The sequence below is a fragment of the Curcuma longa genome, chromosome 13, assembly GCF_044706935.1.
Source record: "Curcuma longa cultivar G26 ecotype Majalengka, Jawa Barat chromosome 13, ITB_CL_G26_1.1, whole genome shotgun sequence".
In the NCBI taxonomy this organism is placed as follows: Eukaryota; Viridiplantae; Streptophyta; class Magnoliopsida; order Zingiberales; family Zingiberaceae; genus Curcuma; species Curcuma longa.
In genome coordinates this window covers 6,314,102-6,330,438 of record NC_133873.1, presented here as the reverse complement: position 1 = coordinate 6,330,438, position 16,337 = coordinate 6,314,102, and the positions used below count along the sequence as shown (strand labels likewise).

Sequence of the window (16,337 nt, the reverse complement as noted above, 5' to 3'; positions counted from 1 at the left end):
TCTTACATCTTTGCATTCTTCAACCTCATGATGCATTTTGGACCCATACATAGTTTTAGCAAATCTATTATGGATTGACTCCTTGTATTCCCTACAAGAGAAAATTCACAAAGGATCAGAGAATTAGTACAATAATATTAGAATAATTTTAGAGACAATTTCTTTGTCTATGTCAACAAATATATCAATTGGAAAAGAATGAAGTGATTAAAACAACGATGCTTAAGAAACTCACTTAATTGATTTGCTAAGTACAAGATTTTCAATCCTACTAAGACAGAGATGGGTAAAACTAACTGACAAAAAATAACTCACATCGATTTTACTCTAGAAGAATGAATGCTTAGCATATTATCTCTGCATTCTTCAGTCACAAGATGCATTTTGGGCTGATAGATAGCTTTAGTAGATCTATGGACTGACTCCTTGTATTCCCTATAGGAGAAAATTCACAAAGGATCAGAGAAACTTCCAAAAACAGAGAAAATTTGGCAACGCATAAACTATCATTCTTTGCTCGAATTTAGATATATGGCCAACAAAATATGATTTTAATACCACCACTAAACACATCTCAAAGTGCTAGATGATCAATTCAAAAGAGTTCTAATCCTAAAAAGACTTATGATGACACCTTACTACTACTCAAAAATCAGTACCCAATATCAAATGGAAGCATTATTTCTTGTAGAATCTTGAAGAGATCATCCATGTAATTTCCAATATCCAAATTGAATACATCTATTATTAATATTGATTTTTCCATACATCCATTAATATATCTTGTTTAACAATTGTAATTGGCCTTTGACTGATCCAATTGGAGTTGAAACAAGTACAATATTAAGATATCGATGTGTAAGTCTCAGTTTCTATGACTCTAGCAATCCCTCTTCTAGATCACTACTAAAACTATGATTGGTGCTATGCACCTTCTCCTTCCCTCTCTATTCATAGAGTTTCATCTCCTCGCACCATAATCAGTAGAAAAAGTTGAAGGATGAGTCATGAAATTAAGATTGATATTTTTCTGATTAAGCAAAGTGCTATTACATCGACACTTTTACCGGTGTAACAAAGTATTGGTATGGATTGAGAGCAAAGTGCTATTACATCGACACTTACCGGTGTAACAAAGTATTGGTATCGAGCCGACCGTGTGGGCCGAGCGGATCCACCTTTTTGCAGAAAGAATACATTTCAACCCTATCAATTGATACTAATCGACACTTGAAATCATATAGTATTAACATTAGGAAGACAACTAAACACCATTGGCACTTTAGAAAACAAACCTTAGCAACAAAAAAAAAAGAGAAAATTTGTGTAAATGGTAAAAGAAATGCACAAGAAGTTGTTTTCTTCTTATTTTTCATATGCTAATTGTGTGATGTTTGTTTTCTTCTCATTTTTTTTTCAATTCTTCTAGAGAGAAGTGGTTGTTTGTGATATTATAATAGTTTCTCATGATATTATGATAACATTCACTGTAGTCTCTTCTAAATCATAAGTTGCTAGCACACTGAGGATGCAAGAATTAGTTTTAGGAATTGACAAGGTAACAAAGTTATTGAAAATAAATATGATATATGACATATAAACATACTCTTTTTTGCATGACCTATTTGAATTCAAGTGCCTTGAGAGAGGCATTTTGCCTTTAGAAGCTTCAGAATATTTCGATGCATTTCCATAATGACTTGAATTTGGAATCATATGTTTACCCTGAAACAAAGTGAAATAAGTATAAATATCAGAACAAAATCCAAATCGAACCATTTACATTATCACAAAAATGATTGCCAAAATTTCATATGACAAAGTTAGGACTAGACAATAATGTACCTTCTTCGGATTTTCACTAATGTTTAGGCAGTTGAAGTTAAGGGAATCTGCATCACTTGGGGAACAACAGGCTCTATCGATTGCTTTAGCAATGCTCTCATCCTCAGTAGCATTAAAAATGCAACCACGAACCTTTGCATCTTGTACTATATTTGCCCATATCGATCGACTACTACTTAATGTAGGTTCATTACCCAATATCCAGAGGCAGTATCTGAAATTCAAAAGTCTTACAAAACACACTGGGAAAAAAATGAAACATTGGATCATACCTTGCTCTGGTCAGTGCAACATTTGTACGATTAGGATTAGAAACAAACCCAATTGAACCATCAGCATTCGATCTCACTGTGCTAAGTATGATAACATCTTCCTCACTACCTTGAAACCCATCGACCGTGCTAACTTTAACAGGCATGTTTGAACTCAACAGATGTTGTTTCCGTACTTGCTTCTCAACAGAAACAACTTGTGCAGAGTAAGGACAAATAATGCCAACACTAATTCTGTTCTTACTTCTCATGGTTGCTACAAAAGTTCAAACAAGAGGAGACAAGTGCTTAACTAAGAAATTACGGTCCCTTAGACAGATAAATACGAAAAGGAATGTAAAAAGTAATTTCGAGATTTATTAAGCTACTGTAAACACTATGAAGTATAAAGCTAGCTGATTGATAGTCAGTAATATGAAACCACAACACATACCTGCATGAAGACTTCTAAGAATTTGCAAGATAATGACAACTTCCATGTCGTTTTTCTTACTGTGACTAAGGCTGTCAGAACTCTCGGTTCCATCTACAATATTTATGAAAGAGTAGGATCCAAACATCTCTCCAGGAAGAAATCTTCTTGTGTAATCCTTTTTAATGACATTTGGTCCATTGATTACTTTGGAGTTATAGAATCTTTCAAGTGGAAACAAGCTGATAGATGGATGCATGCGATACTGTACATTCAGAAGGTGTTTCTTGAATCCTAATTTACTCAACCTTTCAAATAGACTTCTACCAAACATTGCATTTTCTGCAACCTGATATACAAGTTAATGTATAGCCATAAGTTAGTACAGAAATACACTAAACTATAGATGCTTTTTTATAGTGAGTGGATAGTATTAAGATTGCAGATGACAAACTAATTTGCACCTTGCTTTTGACAAGAGCAGGCAATTGACATTCATCACCAACAAGAACAACATGGCTTATAGAAGAGATCTGCATGGGTACTAATGATTCACATTCTTTTATTTGTGCAGCTTCATCAATAATAACAATCTTAAATGGTTTCTTTAAATCCAATTTGTGTATCTTGGCCGACGTTGATGCTGTACAGAAAACGAGGTTGGCTCTTTCCAAGCAGAAATTCATGATGCTGAACTTGTCGGATAGTGAAGGTAGATGTATCGACCGCTGGAGTAATTTTATTTTGTCACAACAATGTCTTTTCATCTTCATTAGCTTGATAAAGGTATTGGTGTTGCTACGTTGTTATTTTCAATATCCAAATACTTTCTCAAGATTATTGCCTGCATCTTGCTTTGAGAGAAAAGTGCTAAAGCATTCAAGCGAACGAAGAAGATCCTTTATGTGTTTACAGCAAAAATTCGACAAAGCAGCTACTGGCATATGAACACACAAGTTATTGAAACACTCTCTGCATTTCCTTAAAAGAGATACAAAATGTTGCCTAACAAATGATAGAAAAGTCACCTCACTGTTACATGATGAATTCTCAGCATTTGTAATTCTTCGAACCCCTTTGCTATGCTTTATATCATCTAAATTCTTGGCCTTCTCATCCTCAATTTTCTTTTCATCCAAAAACCTTTTGTACAAAAATGTAGCATGTTCAAAGAAATTTAGTAATGATCCAAGGCAATATTTCCAGCCAGTTTGTAATCCAAAGCACCCTTTTAGCCTATCTGCTCTGTATTTGAGAAACACTTCTCGGAGATCATCACCAAATCTCAACCTTTCTTCATTGCCAAACAAAACCACATCTCCCAAGCGACTTGATCTGGTCCCAGAGGTTTCTTTCAGTAGCTTGAAGAAGCGCGATGCGACTTGTGTTACAGCATTATTGGTAGTTGCGCAAATAAGTGTTCTACATCTCAGTTGATCTAATAACCACACTAAACCACTGATTGTTTTGGTCTTTCCAGTACCAGGAGGCCCCCAAATAAGGCTTATGGATTGATGATCATCGTGACATTCATTAGACGGTAAGCAACTCAGTATGGCATTGGTCTGAGACTCATTCAGTGACAATTTGCTTAAACTCACACCAATATCAGGCTTGGTGGAGTGATGATCATCGCGACATTCATTAGATGGTAAGCAACTCAGTATGGCATTGGTCTGAGACTCATTCAGTGACAATTTGCTTAAACTCACTCCAATATCAGGCTTGGTGGAGTGATCATCATCGCGACATTCATCAGATGGTAAGCAACTCAGTATGGCATTGGTCTGAGACTCATTCAGTGACAATTTGCTTAAACTCACTTCAATATCAGGCTTGGTGGAGTGATCATCATCTCGACATTCATTAGATGGTAAGCAACTCAGTAAGGCATTGGTCTGAGACTCATTCAGTGACAATTTGCTTAAACTCACTTCAATATCAGGCTTGGTGGAGTGATCATCATCTCGACATTCATTAGATGGTAAGCAACTCAGTATGGCATTGGTCTGAGACTCATTCAGTGACAATTTGCTTAAACTCACTCCAATATCAGGCTTGGTGGAGTGATCATCATCTCGACATTCATTAGATGGTAAGCAACTCAGTATGGCATTGGTCTGAGACTCATTCAGTGACAATTTGCTTAAACTCACTCCAATATCAGGCTTGGTGGCAAATGAAACACTACCCATGTCATCCTGCAATAAAAACAATTCAGGACAAATTAAATACTAACAAAAATTCAAAGAATATGAAGATTTCAAGATAAAACTACTGCTTTGCATACCTCTTGCTCAAAATCTAACACCTTGTGAATAAGACCGATATTCCTACTCTGTGCGAACTTAAAATTCAACGCATTCCAGATTCGAGAGTATGTTGTCGTGGTCAACACACAAACCACAAAAAGGCTTTTTGTTTCTTTGCGATAATTGCTATCTATTGAAGCCTCGATGTCCTCTGATGCTCTAACTATAGAACAGTGAGGTTCCTGCAATTGAAAAACTACCTCGAGAAGGCAATATGATCCCCGGTCCGTCATCGGAATATACCCATCTATCGGCCTATTGTTCGATAAGATAAGAATGTCACCATTGCACGGCTTATAGACATCAGCACTTGTTTTATCAGCCGGCTGTTCGACAACCATGAAGTATTTATGTTCTGCGTGATCTCTGCACTCGAGATGCTCTATTTTGACAAAAGGAGCACGCGATAGGGTTTGGAGGTTGGAGCACATTTCTTCGCGTAGTTCTTCCAAGAGTGGATAGGTAAAGGAGCTCAAATAGTTCTCGACGGTATCGAAGGTCATGGGAATCCTCTCCACCTAAACACGAAGCCGAAGGGACTTGAAAACTTGATTGTCAATTACAAGTGCGAGTAGAGAAAGAGTCAAATCCTGTTACCTTGTCCCGGAAGAAATCAGGGTTGAGCACATCCTCCATGGACCATGAGAAGATTTGGTCCGCCAAGCTGCCATGGCCTTCTGATTCTGAGTCGGACATCGCTTGCCTTGCAGCTCTTCAGCTCTGGAGGTCGATCGAGTTGGGGTGCAAAGTGAGCGCAGAGGTGACAGAGTTGGAGATGGAGTTCTTCTTTTACCATGAATTTGAAGAAATGACGATTCCATTTCCACATGCAGAGAGGAGAAGTAGAATCGCCTCGGACTTCGAACTCCACTGAGGAAACCTGGATCATTCCCACAGGTGATCGAGTGGGGATGGGGATACGTTAATGATTGCGTACATGCATGCAGAAAGAACTCCAGAACAATCAATTCTATATTTTATTTACAGTAAATATTATGAAATATAGTCAGATGGCACTATAATTAATTAGTAGATCCGTCAGAGGAGTTAATATGCACATATAATTAACCATAATCTAGATGTAAAAATTTTTAAAAGTTAGTATAAAGTATAAAGTGAGTATAAATAAGAATACATGATATAAAATAGTATATATTATAAGAGTCCAAACTAGATAGATAATAAAGGTCATAATTTTTTACATTTAAAATCATAAATTTTTATCATAATTTTTTCTTAAACATCTCTCTGATACTTTCTCTTTTATTCGTTTATCAATATTCATAATTTAAACTATCAATCAATCTACAAATATATTATAATATATATAATAGATACTCAATCTATCTAATAATATATATATAGATAAAAAAAAATATGATGTTTAGATCTGTACAAGTTAGAAAGGAATAATTTGGTTCGCTTAGTCTCGATTTCATACTCATCTATAAAATATTATTAATGTGCAGAAGAAATAAAATACATAATAAAAAAATACAAACACAAAATAAATCAAATTTTATTTAGTTTGGTGCCGCCTCCCAAGACGACTACTCTAAAGTATAGTCTTAGTGATCTACCACCCTTATAATCTTCTCCTTTTCGAATATATTCTATAGATAAAGAAGTCTTGTATATCACCCGTTATTATAAGCAAATACAAGCAATATAAAATACAAATAGAAATGAAAAACGAATACACTTTACAATTAATAAACTTTGCTTTGGATGTTTGCTTGTCGCTTTGGATTACTTCTTGATAGTGGAAAATATAACAACACTTCATGTCTAACTCCTCAAGATCCAACCTTGAAAATCTCCTCGAAATGTCTCTTTTAAAGCAAATAGGTTGGAGTTGATGTTCGCCTATCAATCATCTGATCTTCCCTATGAATCGATTGATATGGTCTCTGACACTATTCCTACAATTGAACGAACGACCTTTTAACCTTCTAAAATTTATCTGATTTTATCGATAATTTGAATATCAATTGATTGATTTCTAGCAATAAATTAATAACAATCAGTCGAGTCTTACAACCAAATCAATCTATTTCTGTTCAACTTATAATCAACATCAATCAATTCATATTAAATATCAATCAATTGATATTATCAGTCGAGTTGAACGGTTGAATCAATTAACTTTTATTCGATTTTTAATCGACATCAATCAACTAATGTCAACTATCAATCAATTAGCCAAATCGATTCAACCGATTAGCTTCTGTTTGATTTTTAAAACTATCAATCGACTGATCGGATACATCAGTCGACTAGTACTATCTAGCTAATTTTCAAGAGTACTATAGCAAAATACTATAGTACAATCACTTATATCAATCCTATTTTTGGGAGTTTATGTCCATTAGTGGATTGATACACTCTATCAATCAGTTAATAATTCTATTTCAATCTTATCAAAATTGAATTTTCACATTTTCAGTTATCTCAATCTATTAGAATTTCCTTTGTTCGATACACGATCACTATACAAAATTAGTTGATTAGTGACAAATTTTAACGATGAAAATAATTCATTACAAATATGCAACAAACTTAGCGATAAATAATTATTTCATTGTCAATCGACGATGATATTTACGACATCGTGGAATGTGAGCGGTTAAACACTGGATGGTGATGACGCACTTTGTGTAAGGAACGTAACGATGACACAAAAATAAGATATCTAAATAGATGAGTTAATTTAAGAATTAATATTTTAAAATAAAAATAAAATTAGAATAAAATATTTTTAAATTCCATTCTCCTTTTTATATTCTAAATCAGAATGTAAAAAAATTCTAAAATATGAAAAAGGTAGAACTTATCTTTCCCTTCTCTCCCTTTTCCCTCTTTAACTTATTTCATCCCAAATAAGAGTAAAAATTCTCCGTTCTCTTATTTATCTTTCCCTCTCTCCTTTTTTCACCTTAATAAAGCATTATAGTCCCTGGGGCAATGGTGCCGCGGTAGGACATTCAGGTCGTCACCCAGGCACCTGCGGTGCGATCCCCGGCTAGAGCGTATTTGCAAGAAATTTCCTTTAAATGGGGAGCGTAATCAAAGGATACTGGCCGTCTGGGTTGGCCACTGCGTGCGCTTCCCAATTTACCTAGTAGCCAGTGGGAAACTTCCGTGGGACTGGATTGGTCACCTCCAGAGATAGTCAATAAGGCTAACTGGGATTATCATTTTTTCGAATAAAGCGTTATAGTTACAAGCACATAGATTAGATTGGGCCTACAACGTAACTATGCATCTGCATGCAATATAAAGCTATCAAACAGGGCTATTCTACTTGCAATGCTCACACTAGCATGAAGTCCTCAATCAATCTAAAGGTGTCAGCTTTATAGATTGAATTGCGAGGAATAGCATATGGATAACATAGCAAGCAACTTTATTAATACTTGCAGCACAAAATCTTTACCGCTGGCTTGATCGCCGTGGAGAAGCATGGGAAAGACAAGGCCGGCCGGCTTACTCATCATCACCAGTATGTGGCAGCGGGCGCAGACCACCGCAACCATCTCACCGCGGTGTTAGCGACCGAAATCGGACAGCCAATATTAGCGAATGAAATCGGATTCGGTCGTTAATTAGCGACCGATTTTGATTTGGGTCGTTAAAATTAGCGACCGAAATCAAATTTGGTCAGTAATTTTAGCGACCGAAATCAAATTCGGTCGCTAATTAGCGACCGAATCCGATTTCGGTCGCTAAATCAGTTTACGATGAATTTTTTTACGATTTTTTTTCGGTCGTTAATCGGTCGTTAATCGGATTTAGCGTCCACGACAAGGAGGGGCCTTTGGAGTCGGTCCCTTTTATTTTGCTTTAAACGATAATAACCAAGTTTAAAGCATTAATTGATACACATGTATTCCTTAATTATTCATTTTGATTCGGTCGCTTTTATGTTTACATGTGTTGCTCATTCACTTTGGAAATGCAATGAACTTGTTTAGTGGAATATATATGATTAGTGCTTCTTCAATGCTTTTGATAGAGAATAAAATCATTAATTTAAGAACAAAATTACATCTATATAATGGGATTAAATCAAGGAATATAAAAAGGCAAGTAAATGAAACAAAATTTAAGAATTAAATAAAGGAAGATGCAATGGAGATTGCTGAAGTAGGAACTAGACTTTGAAAGCTTAAAAAAGGTCTCAAAGGAAGATGCAAAGGGAAAGCGAGGTGGTCTCACAAGCACAACCATCTTGTGAAGCCTTGTTTACTTGCATCGACCATACTGTATGTATGTTAAACAACACCTGAACAATATCACCACAAGAAAATCCTGAAATAGCTAGCTACGGAATTAATGATAGAAGTTTATTCCATCGCTAATATTAGCGACGAAATTATTATTTCCAACGCTAATAGTTAATTTAGCGACGGAAAATTATAATTCCATTGCTACTTAGTGATGGAATTATAATTTTCCATCACAAAAACATTGAAGGAATAGTAATTTTGGTTGTAATTTTAGCGACTAAATTTTAATTTCCGTCGCTAATTAGCAACGGAAATATAATCTTCCGTCGCTAAATTTTGCAACAGAAATTAAAATTCAATCGCTAATCTTAGTGACGATTAAAAAAATCCGTCGCTAAAATTCCGGTGCTAATTAGAGACGGAAATTAAATTTCCATTGCAATGATGACGTCAGCGATAAAAAAAGCGACGGAAAAATTCCGTCGTTAACGCATTTTAGCGATGAAATATTCCGTCGCTAATACTGGTTATTTTTGTAGTGAATATTTCTTCGTTGGTGCTTATCGAAACTGAGGTGTTATGATGTCAGTGAAAGATGAGAGCTAGCTTCAAATGTTTCACCATGCTCATTCATAACTGCTGCTAACACTTTACTATAATCTACCCTCTTAGCTTGTTACTGAATGTAAATGTTGTTGTGTAGAATAACCAGACCAGACCAAAATTACAGCACCAAAAGTTCATATAAGAAAGTCGACTGATCTGTCATTATATCGAAAGTGCAGTTGCTCATCCCTGCAAAGATTTGATCATCCCTGCAAAGATTTGACAAGGATTTTATGTTAAACTAATTACAATTACGGCACCCATAATAAAACATTGTAGAAATTAGGTGCAATACTACTACAGCAAGATGACCTTATGACCAATTTGTTCCCGCAAGAAGTCGAGCAGTTGAGAAATTTTCGTATCCGCAGGGTTACTAATAAAGGGAATGAAGCAAAAATTGAAGCTGAATCGACAGAATCTGTAGAATTGTAGTTGATAAAAAAAAATATGAAAGTTGTATGGCATACCTATCAGCATCATTTAATTCATCCAACCTGATTCAAAAAAGAATTAGAAACAATTTAAAATTTCAATATCCACAAGGAACAAATTCGAAATCTCATTACTAAACGAAGACTGTAATGAGATTGTAAATGCTTCTAACTTGTAAATGTGTGTCGACAACATATGTAACAACGAGATAATCTTAATTTTGGGTGTTATGCCAAATAATTTTTTTGAGGACAAGAACAAGGGTGCAACTCACAATTGGGAATACAATTTTAGAAAACTAATGATTCGACATACATAGGAACTTGATCCTAGTAGGAAAATGAAGACTCAAATTAAATGTTAGGATTACTGAAAGTATATATAATTCTATGAAATAAATTACAATAGTGACTCACATCATTTTCAATTCTTCAGTACCAATTTTAACTATACCATCTCCAGATTCTTGATTTGTAGGCTGATAGATCTGCATGGCTTTTGTAGGTCTCTGGATCAACTTTTTGTATTCACTGCATCATAAAAAGAAACAACATGACAATTAAGAGATACCGTACATGAAGTAAATTGCAACAGAGATTCATATAATTTTCAGTTCCTCAGTATCAGTTTTAACAACGTCATCTCTTTCCTTCTCTTTTCATATTGTTTCATCTCCTTGCACTATAATCAGTAGACAAAGTTGAAGGATGAGTCACAATAAAATGATTGATGTATTTCTGACTAAAACAAGCAATATTTTATTACATTGATAATTGCTGGTGCCAACAAAGTATTAGCATCGATCGACAGCCAAAAGAATACATTTCAAGTACACTATCAACTAAAACTAATGACACTTGAAATAATATTAATGTATTTATATGGGAATGGAAGTATTAACATTACAAAGACAAATAAGCACCATTAGCAATTTAGAAAACGGACCTTAGTAAAAAAAAAGGAGAGATAAAATTTGTATAAATGGTAAAAGAAATGCACAAGAAGTTGTTATTTTCTTCTTATTTTTCATTGCTAATTGTGTGATTTTTGTTTTCCTATCATTTTTTTTCATAACTTCTAGAGAGAAGTGGTTGTATGTGATATTATGATAGTTTCACATGATATTATGATAACATTCAATGTAGTCTCTTCTAAATCATAAGTCTGTACACTGAGAATGCGAGAATTAGTTTTGGGAATTGAAAAGATAACAAAATTATTAAAAATAAATATGATATATAATATAGAAACATACTCTTTTTTGCATGAACTATTTGAATTCAAGTGCCTTGAGAGAGGCATTTTGCCTTTAGAAGCTTCAGAATATTTCGATGCATTTCCATAATGACTTGAATTTGGAATCATATGTTTACCCTGAAACACAGTGAAATAAGTACAAATATCAGAACAAAATGCAAATTGAACCATTTACATTATCACAAAATTGATTGTCATAATTTCATATGACAAAGTTAGGACTAGACAATAATGTACCTTCTTCGGACTTTGGCTAATGTTTAGGCAGTCAAAGTTAAGGGAATCGACATCACTTGGGGAACAACACTCTCTATCGATTGCTGTAGCAATGCTCTCATCCTCAGTAGCATTAAAAAAGCAGCCACGAACCTTTGCATCTTGTACTATATTTGCCCATATTGATCGACTACTACTTAATGTGGGTTCATTACCCAATATCCAGAGGCAGTATCTGAAATTCAAAAGTCTTACAAAACACATTGGGAAAAAAAATGAAACATAGGATCATACCTTGCTCTGGTCAGTGCAACATTTGTGCGATTAGGATTAGAAACAAACCCAATTGAACCATCAGCATTCGATCTCACTGTGCTAAGTATGATAACATCTTCCTCACTACCTTGAAACCCATCGACCGTGCTAACTTTAACAGGCATTTTTGAACTCAACAGATGCTTTTTCCGTACTAGCTTCTCAACAGAAACAACTTGTGCAGAGTAAGGACAAATAATGCCAACACTAATTCCGTTCTTACTTCTCATGGTTGCTACAAAAGTTCAAACAAGTGGAGACAAGTGCTTAACTAAGAAAATAAGGTCCCTTACACAGATAAATACAAAAAGGAATGTAAAAAGTAATTTCGAGATTTATTAAGCTACTGTAAACACTATGAAGTATAAAGCTAGCTGATTGATAGTCAGTAATATGAAACCACAACACATACCTGTATGAAGACTTCTAAGAATTTGAAAGATAACGACAACTTCCATGTCGTTTTTCTTACTGTGACTAAGGCTGTCAGAACTCTCGGTTCCATCTACAATATTTATGAAAGAGTAGGATCCAAACATCTCTCCACGAAGAAATCTTCTTGTGTAGTCCTTTTTAATGACATTTGGTCCATTGATTACTTTGGAGTTGTAGAATCTTTCAAGAGGAAACAAGCTGATAGATGGATGCATGCGATATTGCACATTCAGAAGGTGTTTCTTGAATCCTAATTTACTCAACCTTTCAAATAGACTCCTACCAAACATTGCATTTTCTGAGACCTGATATACAAGTTAATGTATAGCCATAAGTTAGTACAGAAATAAACTAAATTATAGATACTTTTTGATAGAGTGAATATTATTAAGATTGCAGAAGACAAACTAAATTGCACCTTGCTTTTGACAAGAGCAGGCAATTGACATTCGTCACCAACAAGAACAACATGGCTTATAGAAGAGATCTGCATGGGTACCAATGATTCGCATTCTTTTATTTGTGCAGCTTCATCAATAATAACAATTTTAAATGGTTTCTTTAAATCCAATTTGTGTATCTTGGCTGACGTTGATGCTGTACAGAAAACGAGGTTGGCTCTTTCCAAGCAGAAATTCATGATGCTGAATTTGTCAGATAGTGAAGGTAGACGTATCGACCGCTGAAGTAATTTGATTTTGTCACAACAATGTCTTTTCATCTTCATTAGCTTGATAAAGGTATTGGTGTTGCTACGAAATAAGTTGTTATTTTCAGATAAAGACAGACTGGATCCAAATACTTTCTCAAGATTATTGCCTGCATCTTTCTTTGAGAGAAAAGTGCTAAAGCATTCAAGCGAACGAAGAAGATCCTTTATGTGTTTACAGCAAAAATTCGACAAAGCAGCTACTGGCATATGAACACACAAGTTATTGAAACACTCTCTGCATATCCTTAAAAGAGATGCAAAATGTTGCCTAACAAATGATAGAAAAGTCACCTCACTGTTACTTGATGAATTCTCAGCATTTGTAATTCTTCGAACCCCTTTGCTATCCTTTATATCATCTAAATTCTTGGCCTTCTCATCCTCAATTTTCTTTTCATCCAAAAACCTTTCGTACAAAAATGTAGCATGTTCTAAGAAATTTAGTAATGATCCAAGGCAATATTTCCAGCCAGTTTGTAATCTAAAGCACCCTTTTAGCCTATCTGCTCTGTATTTGAGAAACACTTCTTGCAGATCAACACCAAATCTCAACCTTTCTTCATTGCCAAACAAAACCACATCTCCCAAGCGGCATGATCTGGTACCAGAGGATTCTTTCAGTAGCTTCAAGAAGCGTGATGCGACTTGTGTTACAGCATTATTGGTAGTTGCGCAAATAAGTGTTCTACATCTCAGTTGATCTAACAACCACACTAAACCACTGATTGTTTTGGTCTTTCCAGTACCAGGAGGCCCCCAAATAAGGCTTATGGATAGATGATCATTGCGACATTCATTAGACGGTAAGCAACTCAATATGGCATTGGTCTGAGACTCATTCAGTGACAATTTGCTTAAACTCACTCCAATATCAGGCTTGTTGGAGTGAAGATCATCGCGACATTCATTAGATGGTAAGCAACTCAGTATGGCATTGGTCTGAGACTCATTCAGTGACAATTTACTTAAACTCACTCCAATATCAGGCTTGGAGGCAAATGAAACACTACCCATGTCATCCTGCAAAAAAAACAATTCAGGACAAATTAAATACTAACAAAAATTTAAAGAATATGAAGATTTCAAGATAAAACTACTGCTTTGCATACCTCTGGCTCAAAATCTAACACCTTGTGAATAAGACCGATATTCCTTATCTGTGCGAACTTAAAATTCAACGCATTCCAGATTCGAGAGTATGTTATCGTGGTCAACACACAAACCACAAAAAGGCTTTTTGTTTCTTTGCAATTATTGCTATCTATTGAAGCCTCGATGTCCTCTGAGGCTCTAACTATAGAACATTGAGGTTCCTCCAATTGAAATTCATCCCTAACTACCTCGAGAAGGCAATATGATCCCCGGTCCGTCATCGGAATATACCCATCTATTGGCCTACTGTTCGATAAGATAAGAATGTCACCACTGCAGGGCTTATAGACATCAGCAGTTGTTTCATCAGCCGGCTGTTCGGCAACCATGAAGTATGTATGTTCTTTGTGATCTCTGCACTCGAGACGCTCTATTTTGACAAAAGGAGCACGCGATAGGGTTTGGAGGTTGGAGCACATTTCTTCGCGTAGTTCTTCCAAGAGTGGATAGGTAAAGGAGCTAAAATAGTTCTTGACAGTATCGAAGGTCATGGGAATCCTCTCCACCTAAACATGAACTTGATTGTCAATTACAAGTGCGAGTAGAGAAAGAGTCAAATCCTGTTAATTACCTTGTCCCTGAAGAAATCAGGGTTGAGCACATCCTCCATGGACCATGAGAAGATTTTATCCGCCAAGCTGCCATGGCCTTCTGATTCTGAGTCGAACATTGCTTGCCTTGCAGCTCTTCAGCTCTGGAGGTCGATCGAGTTGGGGTGCAAGCAGAGCGCAGAGGTGACAGAGTTGGAGATGGAGTTCTTTTTGACCATGAATTTGAAGAAATGACGATTCCATTTCCACATGCAGAGAGGAGAAGTAGAATCGCTTCGGACTTTGAACTCCACTGAGCAAACCTGGATCATTCCCACAGGTGAGTGGCCGAGTGGGGATGCAGTTACGTTAATGATTGCGTACATGCATGCAGATACGATTCGGCGACCGAAAGAACGCAAGAACACTAGAACAATCAATTCTAAATTTTATTTACAGTCAATATTATGAAATATAGTCAGATGGCACTATAATTAGTTAAGTGGACGAGTAAATATAACCTAGAGGTTAAAAATTCCAAAAATTAGTATAAAAAAATACATGATATAAAATAGTATATATTATAAGAGTCCACAAAAAAGGTATATAATAAAGGGCATAATTTTTTTACATTTAAAATCATTAATTTTTTATCATACATTTTTCTTAAATATCTCATTTTTATGGTATCTTATACTTTCTCTTTTATTCGTTTACTATATATATATATATATATATATATATATATATATATATATATATATATATATATATATATATATATATATATATATATAATATGGTGTTCACACTTGTATAAATTAGAAAGGAAGGGGTGAATAACTTTGATCGTTCCATCATGATTTCATGCTTGTCTATAAAATATTAATGCACAATGAAAATAAAATATACAATAAAAGAAAAGACAAGCAAAGACAAACTAATTTTATTTGATTTAATACCGTCTCCCAAGACTACTTCAAAGCATAGTCCTAGTGATCTATTATCATTATAACAGTTTCCTTCTTGGATACATTCTAGAGGCGGAGAAGTTTCTTATAATATTAATTGTTATAAGCAAATACAAGATATATAAAATATAAATAGAAATGAAAGCGAAGACATTTTACAATTGATAAATTTTACTTTAAATGTTTGTTTATTGTTTTGAATTGCCTCTTGATGATGGAAAATACAGCAACACTTCGTCTCCAACTCCACAAGATCCAACCTTGAAAATCGTCTTGAAATGTCTCTTTTAAAGCCTGTAGATCGGGATTGATTTTCATCTATCAATTACTTGATCTTATCCATCAGTCGATTAATATAGTCTCCGACATTATTTCTACAATTGAATAGTCTCTAAACCTTCTGAAATATGATTTTATTGATTATTTTAATATCAATTGATTAATTCATCTAGCAATCAATTAATAACAATTAGTCAAGTCTCATAGTCAAATCAATTTATTTCTGTTCAACTCCTGATTCACATCAATCAATTGATATTAAATATCAATCCACTAATGTTATTAGTCGAGTCGAACGTCAACTTTTATTCTATTTCTAATTGACATCAATTGATTGATGTCAACTATCTCTCAATTAG

General features: G+C 34.8%; 2 protein-coding genes across 2 annotated transcripts in view; both read right to left on the bottom strand.

Annotated features, from left to right (window-relative positions):
* LOC141843956 (uncharacterized) overlaps positions 1–5,537 on the bottom strand; it is a 58,775-nt gene extending 53,238 nt beyond the window's left edge. Inside the window, 9 exon segments of the mRNA XM_074731965.1 lie at positions 316–435; positions 1,607–1,725; positions 1,846–2,059; positions 2,118–2,373; positions 2,551–2,878; positions 2,994–4,142; positions 4,686–4,730; positions 4,820–5,359; positions 5,439–5,537. Of these exon segments, the coding sequence (XP_074588066.1) occupies positions 316–435; positions 1,607–1,725; positions 1,846–2,059; positions 2,118–2,373; positions 2,551–2,878; positions 2,994–4,142; positions 4,686–4,730; positions 4,820–5,359; positions 5,439–5,537 (2,870 nt within the window).
* A 4,342-nt stretch (positions 5,538–9,879) lies between these two features.
* Positions 9,880–14,868, bottom strand: LOC141843955 (uncharacterized). The gene is made up of 12 exons (XM_074731964.1): positions 14,770–14,868; positions 14,156–14,704; positions 14,022–14,066; positions 12,753–13,922; positions 12,312–12,639; positions 11,879–12,134; positions 11,606–11,819; positions 11,367–11,485; positions 10,528–10,641; positions 10,147–10,173; positions 9,989–10,052; positions 9,880–9,885 (listed from the first exon to the last, which is right to left on the bottom strand). The coding sequence occupies exons 1-12, from the start codon at positions 14,866–14,868 to the stop codon at positions 9,880–9,882; spliced, it is 2,991 nt and encodes a 996-aa protein (XP_074588065.1).
* Between the last annotated feature and the right edge of the window lie 1,469 nt (positions 14,869–16,337).